We start from the raw sequence: 26,298 nt of genomic DNA on the forward strand, positions 1-26,298 counted from the left end.
TAATACTCGTAGTATTAACGTTTATTGAGTTCAGGCAGTGGTTCAAGGCGGTCAGTTTTAATAAATTAGTTACGCACATCATTACAAGAAAATAGTTTCGTGGTTTTAACGTCTTGTGGTTCAAGATACCAAGTGTAATCGTTATGTTACAAGATAAAAATTCTGATATTATTGAAGCCAGTCAGGAGGAACGCCAAAGTTCCCCATCAATTTTGTATCCCAGAAAACGAAAACTTAAAACCAGCGAAGACAAAGCTTCACAAACAGATAGCAGCTATGTTCAATATATTAAAGTCAGTGAGGACGACATCCGTGCCGTTATGATAAATGTTGACGATGCACACTTTTTCAATTCACATCCTCGTGATCCGCGGAACAAAAGCTTTGCTGCTTTAATAGCGTTTGAAATGGAGAAGGTACCACCAGAGGATCGCTCCTTAGTTTACGTAAAAATAATTGACTTCATTCGTAAAGTTAGAGGAGAACGCAGTATAAATTCAAGTTGCCCGTCGCCAGAATACTGAAAAAAGTGCTGAAATATTAAATTTTCGTCAAAATTATGTGAAAGTGACATTCAGTTGATTTCAAATATTAAATAATAATACTGAATTACTAAGTGTTTTTATTTGATTATTACAATATGATTATCTAAATGAGCACATTTCTTAGGTAAAAATATACGATATTACCCCATCACTAGCTGACATCTAAAGTGGTCATTGGCGCCGTAACAAGTGACAAAATCGTAAGAATTCAATACTAACTTTAAACTCATTTTTCACATTTACTGACTAAATTTATTACACAAATTTTAATTTATAATGTATTTTAACATTATTAAGAATGTTTAAAACGCAATTAACAGTCTCTAGGGCGTCCTGTAAAAAACAAAAATATTGTTGAAAAAGCAGCAAAATTTAGACAACTTTAGTTGCCAATGGCGTCTTAGTTACGGGACCGTTTTGCAACTATAGTTGTCAATGGCGTTCAAAAGGTTAAAAACGTTAAAATTAAGTTTCTTGAGTTTTCAAGTGCGTTCGGCTGAGGAAAATTTTTAATTTTGTGATGCATTCAAAGGAAATTATTTCAGTGTACAGTGTATCGACCTCTTTGCTTTGGACCACTTTATTTACGACACATCCTGTATAGTTTCCAATATGGCAAAAATCCATAAAGTTAATATTCCTTCGGAATAGAGCAACAAAGAATGAGCGAGCGAGATGTCACTATCTGCAACCCTGTGTGATAAAAAGAGATGTGTGATGCTATCATCGTCACGTCAATAGAACCATTTTTGCAAAAGATTTGACAGGCAGTGACACATAGAGGCACAAAGAAAATTTTAAATTATAGTTTTTTATAAAAATATCGTAAAATCCTGTTTATTTTTGGAAAATTTGTTTTCTTATATAATGGTGACCTGTTCCGTCCTTGATTGTGATGTACACCAAAGGAATAATCCTGCAAAATATTCATTTCACAGGTAAATTTATTGAAATCGACACCTCCAAACTTTAGCTTTATTTTTGTGAATGCGCTTAGAATTTTAAGCACTAAGTGTGATAATTATGTTCTTTAAACATTAATTTAAGTTGTAAGCAAAGATTTCATGCTCTTAATCCAGAATTTATGAATATTTTGTGTATAGCCCGACCAGGAACATAAAAACCCTCGCCATGTTGCGGAAAACTTATGGTACTAATTTCTTTTAATGGCAACAGTAACTGAAAACTTCATTGACATGTCACCTTGCATGTCAGTCTATTGCTGTCAAAGTGTAAACAAACTTTATTTTAAATGTGCGCAATTGATTTTGTGAATTAAATTGCTAAAATCTTTTTATAGTCGTGAAAGAAAAGTGGTTCACAATGTGTTAAAGTATTTGTCGAAGAGAAATACTAAGGGTTCGGACAATATTTTCTTTCATTGAATAATGTTTCCGACAAAGGTTGTCAAATTGACTGACATGTTTATAGCATAGTACAGTCCACTATGAAAATTAGCTGTGGTTTGTTTCAACTACCTATTTTAAAGTTTTTTGTCACTTTCTAAGTGTTGAATTTTATGGATATGAGAAAGAAGTACCGAGTTTGAAGCGTTCATGAGCAGACATTGCAGTTGAATATTCAAGTTCTGAATTTGATTATTGATGAATAATAAAATAAATCCTACTAGCTCGATTGATGGTTTCATTTAATTTATTTAAACTAGGTTACCTATAATAATATGTTTTCGTTAATTTATGAAAATATCAAATTAGCCTGTAATCCTGAATCCTGGATACATAAAGTTAGCCTATTAATTTAACACAGGTACGACTGTACTCAGTGTTGCACTATCAAATGCAATTGACGCGCCTCTATGCCAGGGTTTTTATGTTCCTGGTCAGGCTATAAAGAAATAATTTTCGTTTTACACTAGGGTTGTACCACAATCGATAAATATATTTTCTGCGCTGTTTATCACAGTCACTGCTGATTATGTAGGTACATAAATGGCGTTTGTATGTGAATATAGAAAAGTATTATTTTGTAATTACCTGTTAGTTAATAAACTAAACTAAATATTACATACTAAATATAATAATAAATATGTTTATGCACACAGATGTTTGTACTGTGCGGGAATCGAACCCGCTACCTCCGGAATAGTAGTCCGTTTCAAACCACTACACTATACGGCCAACAACGATTATTACATCGTTAGAATCCTATTTTCTTACGTTATCGTCAGAATTATCATTTTTTAATTATTGTTTTACTCCTACTAATATTATAAATGCGAAAGTTTGTATGGATGTCTTGATGTTTGTAACTCTCATTCTTCCAAATAAATAAGTTGAATAATTTTAATCTTCTGAGTTTTTTTTTATTTTCTTTGGCCACTCTCCCAATTCCCATATACCTACAATCCCATTCCATCCTATTCTATTTATATTATTACTGTTAGGTGTTAATTAATATTTAATCGATATCGATATTCATGTGAAAAGTAACGACATACATACATCACTGACATGCACACATATTTATTTTTACACACACATATGACATCTCATTTTTGGTTTCGTTTGACAGCTCGTGATTGTTGCTCTATTCCGAAGGAATATTAACTTTATGCAAAAATCGGAACCAGCGATCCGGTATTGACGGTGGCGCCCTCCTGTCAATTTCACGGATGGGACGGTTTGTTGTAGTTGGACTATTTAAAAACACCACCTTCTCATTGCACCTTCCTTAAAAATGGGAATAACAACTATGTAGAGTTTAATATTTTTTATTTACTATAACTTAACATAAAAAGTAGTGTCGTTTTGCCTAGACTCTAGTCCCTAGAGTATTCCCACGAACTGCCCGGCGAGCAGGTAAAACTAGGGTTTAAGTGGCAGGCGGCGCGGGGCAGGCCGGCGGCCGCGGCGGGAGGCGGCGGGTGGCGGCTAGAAGACGGCGATCTCGGTGCGCGGCACGGCGGCCAGCCCGTCGTCCCACGTCAGCATGGCGTTGAAGGACAGGTACAGCGCGCCGGCCGACAGCATGTGCCACAGGTCGTGCGAGTCGTAGAACTGCAGCACGAGGCACTCGTGGTTGCTGCAACGAAACGAAACTATTTGTTGATTCTGTGCGGTGTACACTTCAAAAAAAGGGTTCCCTACGTTTTATCGAAAGTCGTTTCATCGAATGGACGAAATAACGAATGCCGTATCATCGAAAGGTTATTGTAATTAGATTAATCGTGACATCGTCTTCTTCTTATTCTCATTTTCTTGCTATTCTTTTTTCATCTTCTGTTCTTCTTCTGCTTTTCTTCGTCTCTTCTTCTTTTTTCTTCTTCTCTGACCCCATTGTGAGAGAAGAGAAGAATAAAGAACAGACGAAGAAAAACAGAAGAACAGGAGACGAAAAGAAGAAGATGAAGGTGGGAAGAAGAATAGCAAGAAAATGAGAATAACAAGAAGACGATGTCACGATTAATCTAATACAATAAACCTTTCGATGATATGGCATTCGATGTTTCGTCCATTCTATGAAACGACTTCGATGAAACGACTTTCGATAAAACCTAGGGGGGAACTCCTTGAAAAATTGGGGAGACGTTGATGAATGTATTTATTTATTACGTTAAAAAGACCCAAGGTTTACGGTTGCAACGTCACCGTCGCTGAATCGAATGCCGTAATTGATTTTTTTACGAGTTAAATAAAAATGGGCGGTTGTTGGGTCCTTTCGGCTCTCCAATCGTTGCCGGTGTGACGTTCACTCCCGGTCATAAATCGTCACTCCCACAATCACGGGCGGGTGAATGACGAGTGTGGTGCCGGCGGTACCTGTGGCGCGACTGCGCGGGCGTGGCGGCCCAGTCAGAGGAGCCGGACAGGAAGAAGTAGAGCGCGGGCGCCCAGGCCGCCGCCGCGCCGCCCAGGAAGCCCCAGGCGTACCAGCGCGGCCGCTCGCCGTGCAGCAGCTTCATGCACAGGTAGAAGCCCATGTACACCAGCGTGTTGCACAGCAGCACCGACAGCAGGTGCGACGCGAAGTCCGTGCTCTGCATGAACAGCCTGCCGATAGAACACGTTATTTATCGATGCATCTACTGAACCCAGTCAAAGATACTGTTTCGTGATTCATTTGATCAGGAGTACGTGCACACTAGGCGACGCGACAGCGACTGGATGCGACGACAGGCACGGACGACAATTTCATATATTCTGTACGGCTAGCACGAAAAACTTTCGAGTTGAAATCGTTTGCGTATTCGAATCGCCATCAAAAGACTTAGTACGTAAACTACAGCAGCGCCCTTGTGAACATGTCGTAAAGTGAACTTAGTATGAGAAATGGTTGCACGAAACTCATTTTGAGAATCAAAATTGTCATCGTTTAATTCGAAGGTTGAGTATCGAATTTTGTCGAACACGCAAACGATTCGAAGACGAAAGTTGTTCATGCTAGAGGTACTGGACTCTGCGACTCTGACGTCGAGTGTGAGATGCGCTTTGTACAAAATATATGAAATTGTCGTCGCATATAGTCGCATACTATCGCTGTGGCGTGTCAGCTGTCGCCTAGTGTGCGCCTATACTAACAGTAAAGTCGATCACATCGGATGTGTAACGTATAGATATTTTGAAATTGGAAATTAATAGAAGAATTCATCAGTTACTTTTATGTCATTACACCGTAAGCGAACTTTTAAATATTTGAGGTCGGGCTAAACCGAAAGGCATCTCAAGCGGGCGGGCGCGGACGTACCCGTAGATGGCGAAGGCCCAGTTGACGGCGTTGGCGATGACGAGCATGACGAGCCGCGCCGAGTACAGCGGCCGCAGCCCGCGCGCCGGCAGCGCCCGCAGCCCCCGCGCCGCGCGGGACAACGTCTCCTTCTCTGTACCATACATACATACATACACACACACTCGCATAAGTTACGACAGTCATGTATAGTCTGCTCCGGGAGCACGTAGAATTTTGTCCAATGACCCCAAGCTACCTGACGTATTTCAATAAAACCCACATTTAATGGTACGGCTTTTTATTACCTTTAACACCATTAACGGCTAATCCAATGTGCTATGCACGCGTGGGTTCGAATCCCATCCTCGTCGCCATTGACGTATTTCAATAAAACCCACATTTAATGATACGGCTTTTTATTACCTTTAACACCATTACAAACAATCACATTATCTCTATGCAAACGACGCGTACACCGCAGAGCGAGAGGGGAGAGGGGAGGGGAAGACCGAAGCTGAAAACGTTTCGTTTCTCACACTACCCATCCTTATCGCTCGCGCGTAATTATATTGCTGTCGCGACTGTGCGACGGGCGCCCGCAGTGAGTGTGCGACAAAATTCTACGTGCTCCTGGACCAGACTATTCAGTATTGCAACGGTCCAAATACGTGTATATTAAAAACATACCGTGACGAATAATAGTTACGAGTACATCATTGCACTTACCGAGTACATTCGTAAGATAAGCAGCGTGTAAAAATAAAACAAGAGTAAATGGCTGCGTTTGGCCGAAAATAGCACTTGTTAGAAATTGTTACCAAAACTTTAGCATGTTTTCGATAGAGACACGTTTGCTAACTTCAAAAATGATGTTTTCTCATACATTTTTAGCAGTGTTAGTACTTCCGATTAAAATGGTGCCATTTTTCTTACAAGCGCTAGCTAGTGCTATTTTCAGCCAAACGCCCCCAACAACGTGTGATGAAACTGAGTGAGATTTGTATAAGGCCCAGAACAGACGGTGAAACGCAACTGCAACTGCTAGTTACTTTTGAGTTGCATCTAATTTCTGCCATAGCGTCCGTTGAGAGACCACACATGACGCGAGCAGTTTGAAACTTTCAGTTTCATTCATCAGAATCATTCGTTGCAGTTGCGTTTCACCGTCTGTTCTGGGCCTATCTCGGCTCGTGTACGGCCGACTGGCGACTGACCGAGGCGGAACTGGCCGAGGTAGTAGATGCGCAGCGACAGCAGCAGGAACGTGAACACGTGCAGCACCGTGAACACGCCCCAGAACAGCGCGCCGCCGCCCAGCACGCCCCACACCACTGCAACACGACATGTCACGTTCTCTTACACACGTAACAGCTACTCACACTAACTGACAGGATTAAAATCTTCTATAATGTTACACAAAATAAGTACATAGGTATCTTAGCAAATGTCTATTAGATAATCTCTTAGGGCCTTGCCACACTGGCGGATTACAAGCGTTGTGTTCGCTGCGTCGCCGCTCCGCTTTGAAAACTCTTGCAATCCGCCAGTGTAGCAGCTCACTTAAGAAAACGAATACTAAAATCATGGCCTATGTCTTTTAATAGAGATCAGTGCCAGGTGCCGATCGATAGTTTCAGAGATAAGGAGTACTGATGATAAAAACGGAGGGCATTAGTAAATAAAAAGAGCTTCAGTTTCGTTTGTTTCAATCAAATGACGTCCACTGCTGGACAAAGGCCTCCCGCGTCCTTCACCAGATCATCAGTCCACTTAGTGTGGGGGGCCTGCCCACACTACGTCTACCGGCTAGTCGCCAGTGTTTTTTTATGCATAACAAGGCAGATATTTGACCACAACCGCACCTGATAAGTGGGATGCAGTCTAGGATGGTACATATCTGCCCTGTAAGTGCCTATTCACTCTCGCCTTGAAAAGGTGTTGTGATTCCTGACCCGACCACGACATGGGACGGAGTTTTTACTGTGGCACAAAATGGTAATTTTAATTGTGTTTTACTGTGCCACTTATCCCAAGATTTTGTGCCTTGTACTTTTTGAGCAATAAGAGTACGACTGTGGTCGGGCTGGAGATCACGGTTCCTGTCCCGACCACAAGCAGATCTAATAAAATATCAATAGTGTGAAGTTACTAAGTATGCCAAAAATATGTGTCAAACTGTGCCTATAGCAAACGTAAAGCATTTTCTATTATATCACAGAATAAATCTAGATTCGGATTAGTTAGTTTTTAGCATGCTCATTTGAACACTTTGTTCGTGACAATTACGTCGTCTAGGTAACTTTAAGTAATCGATGTTCACCGATTACTTGAAGATTTCTCGTCCGATTTGAGTGACTCTTTTTTGTTCGATAGTAGATACTTGCCATTTGGTCCCATACACAATTTAATTTAGTTTAACGTAGTCCTTTTTATTTTATGAGCATGATTTTCGAACAGAATTTTTCGGACTCAGATTACAAACACTGAAAAGTCAAAAATAAAATAAACAGCGTTTAAAAAACCGACTAAATATTAAACTGACTCGAAAAAAGTACCTACACTAAAAAGTAGAAAAATTATTTTACGTTATTTATTTAATTAGGACAATTATTATGACCATGATCGATATTCTCGGAGTCGGTGCCGCCAGTCTGTATACTGACAAGAAACGTACTGACTGCTCATAAAATAAAAAGGACTACGTTAAACTACATTAAATTGTGTATGGGACCAAATGGCAAGTATCTACTATCGAACAAAAAAGAGTCACTCAAATCGGACGAGAAATCTTCAAGTAATCGGTGAACATCGATTACTTAAAGTTACCTAGACGACGTAATTGTCACGAACAAAGTGTTCAAATGAGCATGCTAAAAACTAACTAATCCGAATCTAGATTTATTCTGTGATATAATAGAAAATGCTTTACGTTTGCTATAGGCACAGTTTGACACATATTTTTGGCATACTCAGTAACTTCACACTATTGATATTTTATTAGATCTGCTTGTGGTCGGGACAGGAACCGTGATCTCCAGCCCGACCACAATCGAACTCTTATTACTCAAAAAGTACAAGGCACAAATTCTTGGGATAAGTGGCACAGTAAAACACAATTAAAATTACCATTTTGTGCCACAGTAAAAACTCCGTTCCATGTCGTGGTCGGGTCAGGAATCACAACACTTGAAAAGGCCCGGATTATAGTTTAGTTCCGTTACGCGGTGTCGGGCGGGCAGGGCACTCACCGATGGCGATGAGCACGGCGAGCACGCCGAAGGTGGCGTGCGCGCGCGCGTTGACGTCGGGGTGGCGCGACTGTACAGTCCCTATGGGGCCACTCACCGATGGCGATGAGCACGGCGAGCACGCCGAAGGTGGCGTGCGCGCGCGCGTTGACGTCGGGGTGGCGCGACTGTACAGTCCCTATGGGGCCACTCACCGATGGCGATGAGCACGGCGAGCACGCCGAAGGTGGCGTGCGCGCGCGCGTTGACGTCGGGGTGGCGCGACTGTACAGTCCCTATGGGGCCACTCACCGATGGCGATGAGCACGGCCAGCACGCCGAAGGTGGCGTGCGCGCGCGCGTTGACGTCGGGGTGGCGCGACTGTACAGTCCCTATGGGGCCACTCACCGATGGCGATGAGCACGGCGAGCACGCCGAAGGTGGCGTGCGCGCGCGCGTTGACGTCGGGGTGGCGCGACTGTACAGTCCCTATGGGGCCACTCACCGATGGCGATGAGCACGGCGAGCACGCCGAAGGTGGCGTGCGCGCGCGCGTTGACGTCGGGGTGGCGCGACTGTACAGTCCCTATGGGGCCACTCACCGATGGCGATGAGCACGGCCAGCACGCCGAAGGTGGCGTGCGCGCGCGCGTTGACGTCGGGGTGGCGCGACTGTACAGTCCCTATGGGGCCACTCACCGATGGCGATGAGCACGGCCAGCACGCCGAAGGTGGCGTGCGCGCGCGCGTTGACGTCGGGGTGGCGCGACTGTACAGTCCCTATGGGGCCACTCACCGATGGCGATGAGCACGGCGAGCACGCCGAAGGTGGCGTGCGCGCGCGCGTTGACGTCGGGGTGGCGCGACTGTACAGTCCCTATGGGGCCACTCACCGATGGCGATGAGCACGGCGAGCACGCCGAAGGTGGCGTGCGCGCGCGCGTTGACGTCGGGGTGGCGCGACTGTACAGTCCCTATGGGGCCACTCACCGATGGCGATGAGCACGGCGAGCACGCCGAAGGTGGCGTGCGCGCGCGCGTTGACGTCGGGGTGGCGCGACTGTACAGTCCCTATGGGGCCACTCACCGATGGCGATGAGCACGGCGAGCACGCCGAAGGTGGCGTGCGCGCGCGCGTTGACGTCGGGGTGGCGCGACTGTACAGTCCCTATGGGGCCACTCACCGATGGCGATGAGCACGGCCAGCACGCCGAAGGTGGCGTGCGCGCGCGCGTTGACGTCGGGGTGGCGCGACTGTACAGTCCCTATGGGGCCACTCACCGATGGCGATGAGCACGGCCAGCACGCCGAAGGTGGCGTGCGCGCGCGCGTTGACGTCGGGGTGGCGCGACTGTACAGTCCCTATGGGGCCACTCACCGATGGCGATGAGCACGGCCAGCACGCCGAAGGTGGCGTGCGCGCGCGCGTTGACGTCGGGGTGGCGCGACTGTACAGTCCCTATGGGGCCACTCACCGATGGCGATGAGCACGGCGAGCACGCCGAAGGTGGCGTGCGCGCGCGCGTTGACGTCGGGGTGGCGCGACTGTACAGTCCCTATGGGGCCACTCACCGATGGCGATGAGCACGGCCAGCACGCCGAAGGTGGCGTGCGCGCGCGCGTTGACGTCGGGGTGGCGCGACTGTACAGTCCCTATGGGGCCACTCACCGATGGCGATGAGCACGGCGAGCACGCCGAAGGTGGCGTGCGCGCGCGCGTTGACGTCGGGGTGGCGCGACTGTACAGTCCCTATGGGGCCACTCACCGATGGCGATGAGCACGGCGAGCACGCCGAAGGTGGCGTGCGCGCGCGCGTTGACGTCGGGGTGGCGCGACTGTACAGTCCCTATGGGGCCACTCACCGATGGCGATGAGCACGGCGAGCACGCCGAAGGTGGCGTGCGCGCGCGCGTTGACGTCGGGGTGGCGCGACTGTACAGTCCCTATGGGGCCACTCACCGATGGCGATGAGCACGGCGAGCACGCCGAAGGTGGCGTGCGCGCGCGCGTTGACGTCGGGGTGGCGCGACTGTACAGTCCCTATGGGGCCACTCACCGATGGCGATGAGCACGGCGAGCACGCCGAAGGTGGCGTGCGCGCGCGCGTTGACGTCGGGGTGGCGCGACTGTACAGTCCCTATGGGGCCACTCACCGATGGCGATGAGCACGGCCAGCACGCCGAAGGTGGCGTGCGCGCGCGCGTTGACGTCGGGGTGGCGCGACTGTACAGTCCCTATGGGGCCACTCACCGATGGCGATGAGCACGGCGAGCACGCCGAAGGTGGCGTGCGCGCGCGCGTTGACGTCGGGGTGGCGCGACTGTACAGTCCCTATGGGGCCACTCACCGATGGCGATGAGCACGGCGAGCACGCCGAAGGTGGCGTGCGCGCGCGCGTTGACGTCGGGGTGGCGCGACTGTACAGTCCCTATGGGGCCACTCACCGATGGCGATGAGCACGGCCAGCACGCCGAAGGTGGCGTGCGCGCGCGCGTTGACGTCGGGGTGGCGCGACTGTACAGTCCCTATGGGGCCACTCACCGATGGCGATGAGCACGGCGAGCACGCCGAAGGTGGCGTGCGCGCGCGCGTTGACGTCGGGGTGGCGCGACTGTACAGTCCCTATGGGGCCACTCACCGATGGCGATGAGCACGGCGAGCACGCCGAAGGTGGCGTGCGCGCGCGCGTTGACGTCGGGGTGGCGCGACTGTACAGTCCCTATGGGGCCACTCACCGATGGCGATGAGCACGGCGAGCACGCCGAAGGTGGCGTGCGCGCGCGCGTTGACGTCGGGGTGGCGCGACTGTACAGTCCCTATGGGGCCACTCACCGATGGCGATGAGCACGGCGAGCACGCCGAAGGTGGCGTGCGCGCGCGCGTTGACGTCGGGGTGGCGCGACTGTACAGTCCCTATGGGGCCACTCACCGATGGCGATGAGCACGGCGAGCACGCCGAAGGTGGCGTGCGCGCGCGCGTTGACGTCGGGGTGGCGCGACTGTACAGTCCCTATGGGGCCACTCACCGATGGCGATGAGCACGGCGAGCACGCCGAAGGTGGCGTGCGCGCGCGCGTTGACGTCGGGGTGGCGCGACTGTACAGTCCCTATGGGGCCACTCACCGATGGCGATGAGCACGGCGAGCACGCCGAAGGTGGCGTGCGCGCGCGCGTTGACGTCGGGGTGGCGCGACTGTACAGTCCCTATGGGGCCACTCACCGATGGCGATGAGCACGGCCAGCACGCCGAAGGTGGCGTGCGCGCGCGCGTTGACGTCGGGGTGGCGCGACTGTACAGTCCCTATGGGGCCACTCACCGATGGCGATGAGCACGGCCAGCACGCCGAAGGTGGCGTGCGCGCGCGCGTTGACGTCGGGGTGGCGCGACTGTACAGTCCCTATGGGGCCACTCACCGATGGCGATGAGCACGGCCAGCACGCCGAAGGTGGCGTGCGCGCGCGCGTTGACGTCGGGGTGGCGCGACTGGTAGATCTTCACCATGCTCAGCACCGCCAGCACGTACATGAACGCCGTGTCTGCGGGCAGGAGAAGTCACATTAGCATTTGACACTAAGTTCACTTTCAAAGCTGCAATTTCTGAAAACTTATAAAACGAGTAACTTCTACTAATTTATAAAAGCATTTAGGCGCAGGCCATCGATTTTTAGTTGGCCGATAGTTTGTGCCCGATTTAACTACTTAACATCAGGTGCGATTGTGGTCAAATACCTGCCTTGTTATGCATAAAAAAATTAAATTGTATGAAGAATCGGCCAAATCAAATCGGTGTTATGTGCGCACTTCCATACATGCCCATACTGATCAACTGCCCGACTAAACTATCGGCCAACGAAAAAAGACTAGAATAAGGATTTAAAAAAAAAAGTTGAGCTTGAGAATTATTGGCGAATGGTGTCACCTGTAAATTAAGATTGTTGGTTGCTTTGTAAATGATAAAATGTTAGTAAATTGAATTGTTAAAATAGCGATGTCAAACGGCTCGTATTGCCCTACAAAATCTATGGGAGTCTCGTTTTGACAGTTTTAAAAGTACGCCAATTGATTGGTGCCGTAGTGCGCCGGAATGCCGCGCTCCTGGTGTGCCGGAGCCAACAACACACGCATGGGAAGCGCGGCACTCACCGAACTGGAAGTTGAGCCGGTTGGGGCACACGTGGTAGCTGGCCGACAGCAGCGCCACCACCATCATGCCCGCGCCCAGCGCCGCCAGCAGCCCGTAGTGCGCCGGGATGCCGTACTCCTGCAAGTGCCGGAGTCAACAATACGTATGAATTTCCGAAATCAATAAGTTTTAGGAGAAAATAGAACGTAAGAAAAGAAAACGTCCAGCATCGAACTGATGGGGAGCGATGGTGATTACAAGTACAACCCGATTGAGCTAACTGCGCAACTCGATTCGAATCTGAAATGCGACTCTCAACTCCAACTTATTCGTTAACTCGACCGGGATGTACGAATCTTAGAACCTGTCCAAATGACGCGTTTTTACTCGCGAGTTTCGGATTCTGTCCACATGCAGTCGCGCGTTTTGCCGCTCGCGCATGTAAAAACGCGTCATCTGTGGGCTGAGTGTGAGTGTGCTCACTAGTGAGCGCGTTTAAACAATGTATGAAAGTTTAGTTTTTGAACGTTTCCCGCTAGGGGCGCTGTACAATCCGTCATACAATAAATGTCATTTTTTTATGAAAACTCACACTCAGCCTTCTGGACTGGACCTAGACTGTGGTGAAGAAGTTAGGAAGGTGAATAACCTCGTGTCGCGGCAGGCGCGCGCGCAGGCTCTGGCGGCGGCGCAGCTGCAGCAGGAACAGCGCGCCCAGCAGCAGGTAGCCGGCGTTGGACAGCACGTGGTTGAAGTCCGCCAGCTGCCCCGCCGGGTGCGCGCACAGGAAGTTGTAGTAGCACAGGTCCAGCGAGCCCGACAGGTTCATCACCTGCGCACGCGGTCACGGTCACGGAGAACCATCAACGAATGTTAATCTTGTTAATCAGGTCACTAATTTCCTTGGAGGTGGGAGCTCTGGGGACCTGTAATACGGGTTTCTTCGGAAACCTATCTCAGGCTCCAGTCTCTCACACACAATGTAGCATAATTAAAGATTAATTAATTAAATATAAATATTGTGTAACACCTTAAATGTAAATAAATATCAATGTAATTGATGTTATGTGTGTGAGAGATAAAAAAATATATTTATTTATTTAACGAATCGCTCCAGAAGTCACGGTCACAGAAAACCAACAACGAATCACTCGTACAAAAGTGATCACTTTAAAAAGTGCCTGGATACGGGCGGCGCAGGACCGGTCATTGTGGAAATCCTTGGAGGATCTAAGTGGTCTAGCAATAGACCTCATTCGGTTAACACGAACGAGTGACTTGAAGGACGGAGCGGAGGGTCCCGTCTATACCTTATATGCGGATACCAATAAAGAGCTAAGTAAAATAAGCAGTTTTTAATATGCAGAACACGGCAGGTATTTGACCACAATTGCGCCTGATGTTAAGTGAGATACAGTGGGATCGTACACACTGTCAGTGCTTATTCACTCTCACCTTGAAAAGGCCCAGATCATGGACCTATAAAAAAAGTCGGACGGATTCTCATCAACAAAATACTGTGACATTAGGATACACCAGCTTACCTGTACGTACAGGCCGGCACGCACACATTCACACCCTGATACACCACTTCGAGTGCAAACTTCACACAGTTGACACATTTAAGCAGCGAAAAAACAACACGAATACGACATGTCTTGTGTGATGAAATTGTGTAAAAACCGTTCTGTTCGAACAAACAAAAATTAAGGAATCACATTTCACAGGCAAAATAATAATCCAATCACTTATTTCCCGACATTAAATTATTGAAATTAATTGAAATCAAACGTCATTCACTCGAAAAAATAATACGTCAAAGACCAGTGTTCTCAGTTATTTACGTGGGAAAATTACCCGAAATATGGGAAATTAATAATAATTTTAGGACTTTTTAGTTATTTATTACGCATAGCTACTATGGAAATAAAATAATTTATCATAATAATTGTGTTTTAATGGGATATATTTTCATAGGCAAATTTGATCCTTCCCAAAAATGTGGAACTGCGAAATTCAAATTTTCTTACATTGATTGCAAGTCAGTGTCAGGTTGTATGTTAAAAAAAACTATCAGAGATAATAATAATATATTGATGATGCATAAGATTATGATTATAATGTACACACCCTGACACACTGACTTGCAAACAATGTAAGAAAATTTGAACATTGAAAATTTCGCGCCTACCTCAACGCATTCACCTTTCATCCTTTTAAAATGGCACGGAATAATTCTGTCTACATTTCCAAGTAACATCTGCCGATCTATGTTTTTCTTAAAATAAATGGGTATAATGTTTTGGCTAACATGGCATCCCTAAATTCACTCACACAATAGACAAACGCCAAAATTTTGCGTCACAGTTTTGTTGTAGCGCGAGTTCCGTCCGCCTTTTTTTATAGGTCCATGGCCCAGATTATACTGTTCGGGAAAGAAAACAACAGGCAGCGAATTCCAATCCCTAGCTATTCGCAAAGGTGTCAACGAAACGCTTAGTGTTAGCTGGTGGAATATCGACAATGTAGGGAAAAAACTGCGTCTGGTTCCCTGGTGATGGAAGGGGGCTGGTGGAATCAGGTCATATAATTCCTTCGCACATTCTCCATTACACATCGTATCGTTACCGGTGGTGTTTCGCATATTATCGTGAATTTCAAAAATTAAATACAAGAATAAATAAGACGATGTACACACGGCCACAGTGTTAACTATCCATTTCCGTTTTTGCTCTCGCTCTCATCAAACGGTGATTCTTTGCGACAGAACGAGACGACATGACCGGCAATGGGCAGTTAACACCGTTGCCGATAGTAGGACCAGGCCAGTTCATCTCAGCGAGTTTACATCGAAAACAAAACACGCACGATGGCCCACCTACAGGATACTATTCGACAAGGCCTCACATACGAGCGAACATTGACTCACGCACGCGTATTCTTGTGTATGATGGAAGAAAATAAAGAAAATGGTGTACTAAATACTGTGCAGTATTTAACTGCCTAAATAATAATAAAAACACAGAATGTACTGTTTAAGTTGCCTCAATACACTGAGAGGTAAATAAGTAGTTAATATTATTCATGATAATTCATGCTAAATCATGTATTTCCTCCGCCATTTTCCGCAGTTTGGCACCTCACGTCACATAATTTTCAGCCCTATAGCTTCGGTGCAGTGCCGATCACTGACGTTTGTCAACAAAATGGTGCATGACTCTTGAGACAGGCTAAATTACACCATATTGTTAATGACATTGAGCATACATTTTTTTAAATACCTTGTCGAAGTAAAACTTCTGTACGTAGTACTTATTATTATTCTGTGCCGATAGTAGGATGGAAGCACTCACGATCTGGAAGGCGACGACGAACTGTATGACGGGCAGCGCGTAGAACACGGCGACGGTGGCGAGCGTGGTGAGGTAGCGGTCGGAGCGCGCGCGCAGCACCCGCTCACGACGCCGCGCCAGCGCCGCCACGCGCAGCCGCGCCGGCAGCCCGAACGGACGCGCCGCCTGCGGGGGGCAGAAACGTTGTGACCGGCCCGGGATAACTCTTGTGCGAGAGACGCAATATTAATAATCAACTATATAGGGTGTGGTTTTGTAAAATAATCTCAGGGGTGGTAATACACATGAAAGTAATTACAAGAAAAATATAAATAAAGTTTTAACTATTATTTTAATAGTAAAAAACCTTGTTCAAACATCTTTCAAAACTTTCGAGACGGCGTGGTGGCGGACCACCCGCACCACCCCCGCGTGCCCCGCTACACCACCGAGCACATGCGGCCGCCGCCCCGGCAGAGCAAGGGGACTATCCGATAGCTCGCTCGCGTAATAATACCATTTTCTTGATTTTATGGATTTTTTCATGAAAATTTAAAATGTTTTTTTTAATATTTTTTTGGCATCAGTGTAGTGTACTGAGATAGTGTACTACCACCCCTAAGATGGGCGTTGTTTTACAAAACCATACTTCCAAGACAAGAGCTTCCTCGTTGTGGATAAAAAAAAAAAAAAAAAAAAAAAAACCACACTTTGTATAGGGTGGGCTAAATATGTTTGCAAATAGCGATGATTGATTTCTCGGAAAGGGTTCGGAGTAAGAGCCCGTGGGTGACGGGAAACTCACTACTACATTGCCTCATGCAATTTTAGTCACGATAGAGCGCTAAACGAAATAATGCGTGTATTTTTTTTTACCAGGCAACGATTCCTAGATGACTATACGACGCCTGTTTAGAACTGAATACGGATTACGTTACGCCGTAATCGAGCGTTGCTATTTGCAAACATTTTTGGCTTCAACATAGTATAAAACAAAACCGGAAAGGTTTGTCTGTCCCTATGTATGCTTAGATCTTTAGAACTACACAACGGATTTTGATGCGGTTTTTTTAATTGATAGAGTGACTCAAGAGGAAGGTTTGTGGGTATAAAACATGCATATTATAGAAAAGAAAAGCCGGAAAATTCGATTGCAACCGTGCGAAACCAGGGTGGGCCGCTAGTGCTCTATAATTTGAAACCTGTGACCAACCTGCTGCTCCTCGCCGGCGGCCGGCGCCGGCTGTCCGTTGGCGACGTCGAGCGGCACCGGCGGCTCGGGCGCGGGCGGCCCGTCCAGCGGCGTGGACGGCGCGAAGCCGCGGTTGCTCACGCCGCCCGACGGGATCACGAACACGGTCGGGGGATCGCTGCGAACCAGGTGAGGGTGTGTCGATTATACTGAATGAGGACTTAGACGGCAAATTAATTCGCTAAAACATCAGGTCGGCGGCAGAACTGACGGCCGATGGGGCAGCAAGGTTCTGGAGTTACCATCAGGTGAGATACAAGCCAAGAGCTTCCTCGTTGTGTGTAAAAAAAAATGTAACGGAAAACGCAACACAAGAACATCCACCCACAAATTCGACCGAAGACCTCATATAATAGGTAGCAGAAAGGCGCTGGATACAGGCCGCTACTAACCGGGCGATATGGAAATCATTGGGGGAGGCCGATACAGCAGTGGAAGTCCTGTGGCTGAAATGATGATGATGATAAACCGGGCTAGGATGCGCGCCGTGATAAAATCTTATTGATGATTTTAGACGACAAATGTATGGGCTTATCGCGTAAAATCTATAAAATGGCGTGATAAACGCTTATCGCGGCGCGCATCCTAGGCCTACAGATCGGCGTACCTGTTGCCATTGGTGGGACTGCCGACGTCGCCGTCGGGGCTGTCGGCGGCGTCGGCGGCGGGCGGGCCCCCGTTACGAGCGGAGGACGCGGCGGACGCGGGGGACGGGGCGCTCTCTTCGTCAGACTCGTCCGAGTCGCTGTTATCGCTGCTGTCGAATGTCGCGTCTATTGCAACAAATGTAAGTCTTTCGGGTAATTTTTCGAAATCTAATAATTGTTTGTCTACTTCGCTAACATACTAAAATCAACATATCGTCAGACGAGTGAATAAAAAAAGAGAGGACTTTACCTGAGGATCTTCGTTTCCGTCGTGCTGGCGTTCCTGTGGTGAGCTGGCTGGCGTCTATCTGAGACTCAACAGCGGTTTCTTCGGTACCTAAACGTGAACAGACGAAAAAAGAATTAAATTAAAAAGATCAATATCCTCAATCGTACTGGCCTGCGTAGTGAGTGTAAGTCAAATCCTTAATTTAGCTCTGGTAAATTAAAGAGAGTCGTGCTCTTAAAGTCGCATATCCACTAGAGGCTGCCTCGTCTCGAACCACATAATGTGGCTCGGTCCGCCGCGATGCAATTTGCCTCGCAATGAATCGTACCCTAGGTTGAGGCAGCGTCTCCATTTGAACAGCCGGCGGCCGCTTGATTGCTTTTAAGAGTAGACGCACACCGTTGATTTTTCGTCGGCCGATAGTTTAGTCGGGCTGTTGATCAGTATGGGCAATGGGCATGTATGGGAGTGCGCACACTACACCGATTCGATTTGGCCGATTCTTCATACAATTTAAAATCGGGCACAACTATCGGCCAACTAAAAATCAACGGTGTGCGCCTACTCTAAGCCAGATCTCCATTAAAGCGAAGACTAAATGACTCACGCGGCGGGTCGCGCAGCACGGCGCGCGGCGCCACGAGGCGGCCGAAGCGCGGCCAGCGCTGCGCCAGCACCAGCAGCCCGAAGGCCGCGTACACGCACGCGAACACCGCCAGCGACGCGCCCGCCGCCACCGCGTACTGCGCGCGCGTCAGCGCCGGCTATCGGAGGAAATACACGCTGTTGTTTACACTTAATACTAAAGCCTGGTCCGTGAGCACGTAGAATCCCGTCCAATGACCCCAAGCTGCCCATCCTTGTCGCTCGCGCGTAATTATGTTGCTGTCGCGCTCGCACACTCACTGCGGGCGCGCGTCGCACAGTCGCGACAGCAATATAATTACGCGCGAGCGATAAGGATGGGTAGCTTGGGATCATTGGACGGGATTCTACGTGCTCACGGACCAGGCTTTACTATAGGCCGTGGCCATTGTTTACAGAGGGTAATGGTATAAGGTGGCGGAAGATTATCAATCGTGGCGCGCAATCGGGATTTTGTCGGTATTTTGGCACACTTCAAAGTGTCGTGTGGTCACACAGTGGCAAATTGTTCGGTTCATCAGCGACCGCCGATCGGGATATTGCGTTGCGTTTCCACGTCCAGCGTAAGTGTTTAGCGAGACAGCAAAAAGCTACGGCCATGGTGAAAGCACCGCCGAGTGATCACCAAGTGATGGTAGCCTATAGTTATACATTGCGAAGCATGGCCCATAAACACTATCCAAGCTATATCTGTAGCGCTGAGTCAGTTCCTGAAGCACGAGAGCGGCACGGGAGGGTGTTTTTGTTACGTCAAATGTCAGCTAGACTTCAGATTTGTATGCTCTGTCACGTCACATCTGTAATTTATTTATTTATTTTAGAAGGCTGCTTGAAGGCTTACAGAAAATCCAACGCGCCAACAAATTATAGGTACAATCGTGCAAATAATACCAATTAAAAATGTCAATATTGTGTACAATTGTCAAGTAAAACGATAACAAATCAGTCAAATAAAAGCAAAAATTAAATACATAAATAATTGTCTTAGAATGTCATATTACCTACATAATAAGAATAAGTATTAAATATTATATGTCCAGATATTAGTATTAATGTCCATATAGTTGTAATGTCAAAATCACCCCTCCCGTGCCGCTCCCATACCTCAGGCACTGCCTCTTTTAAGCGTTAGATCTATAACAAGCAAATAAATTACGCTGAGGTCCACTCACCCGTGTGTCGAGCGTGATGAGCTTGGTGCGCGTTGTCTCGTGATGTGTGTGCTCGGCGCCGTAGACCGCCGCCTCCCACAGCCAGTCCTCCTGCTCGGGCTGCTCGCCCGCGCACGCCTCGTCCGACTGGTGCACCACCACCACCACGTAGAAGCCGCGAGGGAACCGGCTCCGCTGGAAAACATTACACTTACAATTGCTACATAACTTCTATAGTCTGGTCCGTGAGCACGTAGAATTTTGTCCAATGACCCCTAGCTACCCAGCCTTATTGCTCGCGCGTAATTATGTTGCTATCGCGCTCGCACACTCACTGCGGGTGCCAGTCGCACAGTCGCGACAGCAATATAATTGCGCGCGAGCGATAAGGATGGGTAGCTAGGGGTCATTGGACAAAATTCTACGTGCTCACGGACCGGGCTTTAATTTGGATTATCGTTCGTTTTAGCCGAATGACGTCCATTGCTGGACAAAGGCCTCCACCAAGAATTTCCACAAAGACCGGTCCCAAGCGCCGCGCGCATCCAGGCACCAGATCGTCGGTCCATCTAGTGGGAGGCCTGCCCACACTACGTCCTCCGGCTCGTGGTTGCCACTCGAGAACTTTTTTGCCCCAGCGGCCTTCGTCTCTGCGAGCTAAATGCCCCGCCCACTGCCACCACTGCAATTTGGATTATATTCTAAAGATTTTAGTATTATATTTTATAGTATTATGATTGTGATATTTACCGACAGTTGCACGGCTCCCGAGCGTTGGACGGTCATTCGTAATGTCGATAGAGCTAACTCGTCTAAAGTCTCCGTTATGGGACACTGGAATGTGAAAAGGAATGTTATGAGATTTCAGCGTAATGTAATAAAATAAATAATATAACGTAATTTATGACTAGGGTGTATTACACCATGATAAAATTTTACTATAGACAAATGTGGGCCTATCGATGAAATGCCTCGATAAAAGTATACCGTGTCGCACATCCTAGGCCTACTGAGAACCAAGGCAGTTGAGCGGTTACAGTGTGAATTACTCGCTAGTTTACAGCAGAGCATGTAGCTTCCTTCACAGTTCATTTATGAAAACCTTTTATATGTCCGCAAAAATATAGAGCAATTTACGAAAAAAGCGATTTGCATAACTTTAATACAAGAAACAAAAATAAACTTGCCGTTCCAAATTTCAGATTGCATAAGATTGGTAATATGGGAAAATGTATTAAATTCTTTAATAAATTACCACAAACTGTTGTAGAACTACCCATTCATAAATTCAAAGCACATATTAAAAGTACCTTAATGAAAATGGGCTACTATAAAGTCGATGATTATTTAAAACATAAAAATGTTTGGGATACGTTACTGCCTAGTTCGCATAAATATTTATAACTTTGTACATTTTAAAGCATGTGAACCTTTGAAAAAGAGGCTGACAATAGTGACTGAGTTTCTTGCGCTGCTTCTTCTCAGCACTGGCCCATTTATTGTCCTGAAGCAGTGGTAGGGTTAATACTGGGACGTGTAAAAGTGCTTTTTTAAGCCTATTTACAGAAATAAATGAGTTTTAAGAGCTGTGTGCCGTACCGTGTAGTCCTGCACGGCGACGGTGGCGCAGACGTCATCGTCGGAGCTGACGACGAGGCGCACCTGCTCCTGCTCCTCGTCGAAGGCGTAGTAGTGCACGCGCGGCGCCTCCTGCGGACGCCAAGCACGGGAACACGTGAGCTTTCCAATTTATATTTAGTTTCATCCCTTTGGTTAGGTTAGGGTTAGAATAAGGAAGAAAGGAGCGCACCAATATGTCCCGCGTTCTCGACTTATATGGCTTACCGAGGGCAACATCAGATTTTTAGTGGGTAGGCCCTGCCCTTCTGGCAGGAAAAACCCTACATAACCGACTAGCTGCGCCCGCGGCTGGTGGGTATACAAATCCATGTATTTTCTAGACGAAAAAAAGGGATGAAAGGAACGAGAGCGCGAAGATGATCCAAACACATATTCGATCCGGTGAGGAAGAGTCAGAGGACGCGAGTGTTAGTATTATCGCCTCCAGTTTCCTCTTCTTGATGGCCAGCACGCCGGATGCGTCGGGGAACTCCCACCTGCGTTGCACAAGTCACGAGCACCGTCGCACGGGAACAACTGGATGCTCCTAACTGCTCCCGTCACTCCCCGTGGAAATTATCAGGGGAGCCTTACATTCAGCAGTGGTCTTTCTGTGACTGAAATGATGATGATGCGAAGGCTGCATTCTCTTCTCACTCACCGGCGTGACCAGCGTGTCTTGCGGCTGCTGGAAGGCGAGGCGCCAATCACGAGCCGGCGTGGCGCGCAGCTGCACGTGGAGCGCGCGCGCGCACGCCGACACCGCGTGCAGCGAGAACCAGCCCGGCGCGCGCAGCTCCTCCTCGCTCACTACCATAATGGATTACCCATTTTAATGTTTAAGATAACAAAAAGCAAGTACAAGTTAGAACCAAAATTAGCCACCGCTCAGCATGTGTCATGCTCTGGAGTAGTAAATAAAACCCAGAACATGACGCTGTTATGTTATGTTTCTTGCTTTTAACATTCCAAAAAGACAACTAAGACGACAGGATGGTAGAATTTCAATATTGAAACCCGTGAAAAAATAATGCAGTCATAGTCAAGCAAAGTTTATTCCAACTAACATTCCAAGAATCAGCCCAATCAGTAAATAAGTCAACAATTGGCGCCAGTCTCGCTGTCATGTTATTGTTGCCCTGTGTGAGTAATCAGTTTCGTGCGTTCCAATAATTGCTTAAACCGGACAATAACTGTGCCAGTGTGTGCTTAGTAGAATTAGCACCAGCTACGGCACTGCTGCTTAAAACGACAATGTGATAAGCATGAATCCGCGTGACGAAAGAATTTTAACATTTCTAATCCACTAGACCAGCATATCACTTATATGGGAACTGCTGGGACACACTTACTAGCCTCAGCTACACAGCAACATGTATTTGATCAGAGAATGAGTTACCGCATTCCGTGGAGTTGCTGAGCACGCTGTCGTCGGGACACAGCGTGCGCTCGACCTGGAACAGCAGCCGGCCCTGCACCTGCTGCGGCAGCTGCCACGTGCTGGCGCCTGCGGGTAACACAAATTATGCTCATCACCCGCTCCCATCGCTCGAGTTCACGGCATAGTCGGCGAGCTTGGCTAAGCGTTGAGTGCGACATATTATTATAATGGAAAGAAAGCGCCATCCAGTCCCAAACTAAACAAAACTTGCACCTCGCCACAGCGACCGCTGACATGGTAGTCCAGTGCGCGAACTACTACAAAAACAACCGTCATCTTCTCATAAATTCGCTCAAAGAATTTATTCTTAAACTTGTTAAGTATTGAGACTGATTGAATAAAACTGTGTACTCTAATTTGAAAAGATTAACGAAGACTATTTAGATTCGTTCTGGTCTGGTATGGTGTTTGAAAGCCGACTATACCCCGCCCCAGCCGTACCTGCCTTCTGCCGGATGGTGAGCAGCAGCGGGCGTGCGATGTCGCCGCCGCTGCTGCTCACCCACAGCCGCGTCGGCCACCGGCTCTGCTCCGCATTCTGCAAGCGACGCAAACATGAGCAACCTGACCAAGAGCCTGCAACACTGTTATACAGGGTGCTAGGTAAATGGGTATATGAGCCGACACTAGCCCATGTTAACATAGGCATATAAATGGTATGGTTTAGTCAGAAATTTGATATCATGATTTGTTTTTTTTAATTTTCATACAAAATAAATTTTATAAAATCCGATTTGTATGAAAATTAAAATAATTAAAATGAAGATATCAATTTTCTGACTTCACCATACCATTTATATGACCATGTTAACATGGGCTCGTGTCGGCTCATATACCCATTTACCTAACACCCTGTAGATAGTTTCATCCACGAAGACGCGCCCCCATTCTTCCGCTAATATTTCAGTGTTCTCGGTACACGCTAAATTATCCATGAGTGCACACCCACACTACAATAATGACGCTCGGATTGCTCGGATCAAACTACCCGCACCCCGCGCTTCCCTCGACCAAAAATTGGTGGGGCACGCCTTCGTGGATGAAACTATACCTACTACTGTTTTGTTTTCATACATTATATTTTAATCTAAATTGTGAAACAATTAAATCACTATTTGTACGTACTTAGTAGGTCAACATTTGCATGCTTAACATGTTTAATGTTATCAAATGTGTGGGCGAAATCGTCCAGTGGTGACCCGATTGTATCTATTAAATTGTTTTTCGTATACACCACTCGATAGCGAATCTACATACCTACTATGCTTAACTACAGACGCATTTTGGCATTTATCTAATGTTTACACAAGACGATAAAGTCAGGCCCCCAACTTGGCATGTTAATCTTTATCTACAGGTAAATACATGCTATTATTTACTCCACAGTATTGACAGGAAATACTACGATTGCAAGTTACTGGTTGGCGCTGTACTCACCGGTATAAAATCCAATATAAACTCTGTATTGGCGTCGACGGTGATGGTGTGCAGCTCCTCCAGCGACACCCTGCCGAGTTACAAGTGCTGTGTGTGTATGGGAGAGTAGAAATGTTTGGATACATCTTTTTGTGTCAGGCTTTAGTTTCGATAATATGTGTGAATACTATTGATTTAGTTTATGCCTTAATTCATATTGTAAAATAACTAATCGCTACACAATATCAGCTTCAAATGGTGAAATACGATGCGAGTTTCAGTATTCGAACTACATAATCAAATTCATAATACGATTAACATAATAGATACCTACGTAAATTGCTAACAGGTCACAGTTCATTGTATTCATTTCAAAACATTAAAAATTTGCCGATAAGCAATAAATAAAATCCACACACAATAATTATATTAACTAACCTGATTATTGTTTTGAACAACGAAATTGCCATTGATATGATTTTTAATACATATTTAACTTGACAACCGTGTGAGACTTTATTGGATATCTAGGGGTTTAGTTATTCTTACAAATAGAATCGTCAATCTGAAGAGAGATCCTAACGCGTTTAGCATACAGACAACATCGTCCGAGTGGTTGCATAAAATCAACAATAAACATATTCGGCTAAGGTACCCCACAGAGGGTTTCAGACACTTGTTTGTACAATCAGTTTTTGCGAACTCAAATTTTCCTACTACTGACGACATCAGCATGTGCAACTACTTCTACATTCTACATGATTCGCAACATGCCAACTACTTTAATACTGTGGATATTCAAGTATACTTTTGAAATGGAATGATAATGTGTCTACTTCTACTTTTAATGGCGGTACCATCAACATCAACACCGGCAAACCAATGGTGTAGGTACTCACGGCATGCGTACGACGGTGACGTTCTCGACGGCTCGCGCGGCGGCCAGCGCGGCCAGCGCGGCGCAGGCGCCCAGCCACATCAGGCGCGGGGGGCGCGGGCGCGGGTGGTGGCGGCGAGCGGTGCGCTCATTTGCACTAGCGACTTGTCACTGCGAGCCGCTGGACGGCGCGCTATCACTTATCGGACAGATAGCTCCGCCCGATACGAGGAAACGCCGATATGGATTTTGAATCATTGACCAAATTTTAGCTATGACGGTGCGCTATGGCACGTTCGAATCTTTGCGTGTGATCCTTGACACTTGATAGCTTTTGTTTAGATTGTACCATGATTATTTTAAGTTAGTAACTTAGAAGTTCATGAAATAGTAGAGTAAATTACTTGCTTATTAAATTATATCCTTTTTTCGCACAAAAAAATTAAGCTGTATGATAACGATTAACTAAGATTAATGAACATTATCTACTAAACCCTGACCCTATTCTAAATCGAACCACTAAACACAACCATTTGAGTAACTAGATAATAAATAAAAACATTTAATTTAAGTGTAGAACCAAGCAGATACAAGATGCAATTACAACGAATACAGATCACACGAGATCTTATCAACGGTATCTGATATCTGGCGATGTAAACGGGTCACTGTAATCGGTCAAAAACACCATCTGTCAAGAAGATTCATATTTACTGATCTTAAATGCATGTTGTTTACTTTAAAGATATTAATTTTAAAATATTTCGGTGTTTTATTAACTACTGATATTCTAAATAATAAAATAAACACTTACTTGACTATTAGGTAAGTACGTATCGGTGACACTTATTTATCTTATCTACATTGGTTCACTGAAATTCAATCACTTTCAGGCTTCAATGTGTGATATAGTTTGAATGTATTGTGCTTCGTTTCATAATCCGGGGATAAGAGTGGCCAAATAATTCTGAGGGAATATAAATCAATAGATTAATATCGGAGATAGACATAGATTTTATCAATTACATACCAGTTTGTAAAAAAAAGTAATATCCGTTGGTAAAAATCGAGAATGGCTGGACCGATTTGCCAATTGTTTTCAGA

At 46.6% G+C, this 26,298-nt stretch overlaps 1 protein-coding gene across 1 annotated transcript; it reads right to left on the minus strand.

Moving 5' to 3' along the window:
- Positions 1 to 3,313: 3,313 nt before the first annotated feature.
- Positions 3,314 to 25,366, minus strand: LOC135072766 (SID1 transmembrane family member 1-like). Its single transcript, XM_063966803.1, has 20 exons — positions 25,217 to 25,366; positions 24,339 to 24,408; positions 23,343 to 23,439; positions 22,860 to 22,967; positions 22,122 to 22,270; positions 21,440 to 21,550; positions 20,591 to 20,674; positions 19,862 to 20,035; positions 18,652 to 18,808; positions 18,066 to 18,152; positions 17,776 to 17,941; positions 17,130 to 17,286; positions 15,938 to 16,102; positions 13,234 to 13,416; positions 12,605 to 12,722; positions 11,875 to 11,997; positions 6,446 to 6,562; positions 5,250 to 5,382; positions 4,325 to 4,555; positions 3,314 to 3,587 (listed from the first exon to the last, which is right to left on the minus strand). The coding sequence occupies exons 1-20, from the start codon at positions 25,294 to 25,296 to the stop codon at positions 3,437 to 3,439; spliced, it is 2,661 nt and encodes an 886-aa protein (XP_063822873.1). The 5' UTR covers positions 25,297 to 25,366; the 3' UTR covers positions 3,314 to 3,436.
- Between the last annotated feature and the right edge of the window lie 932 nt (positions 25,367 to 26,298).

The sequence above is a fragment of the Ostrinia nubilalis genome, chromosome 6 (genome assembly GCF_963855985.1).
Source record: "Ostrinia nubilalis chromosome 6, ilOstNubi1.1, whole genome shotgun sequence".
Classification (NCBI taxonomy): domain Eukaryota; kingdom Metazoa; phylum Arthropoda; class Insecta; order Lepidoptera; family Crambidae; genus Ostrinia; species Ostrinia nubilalis.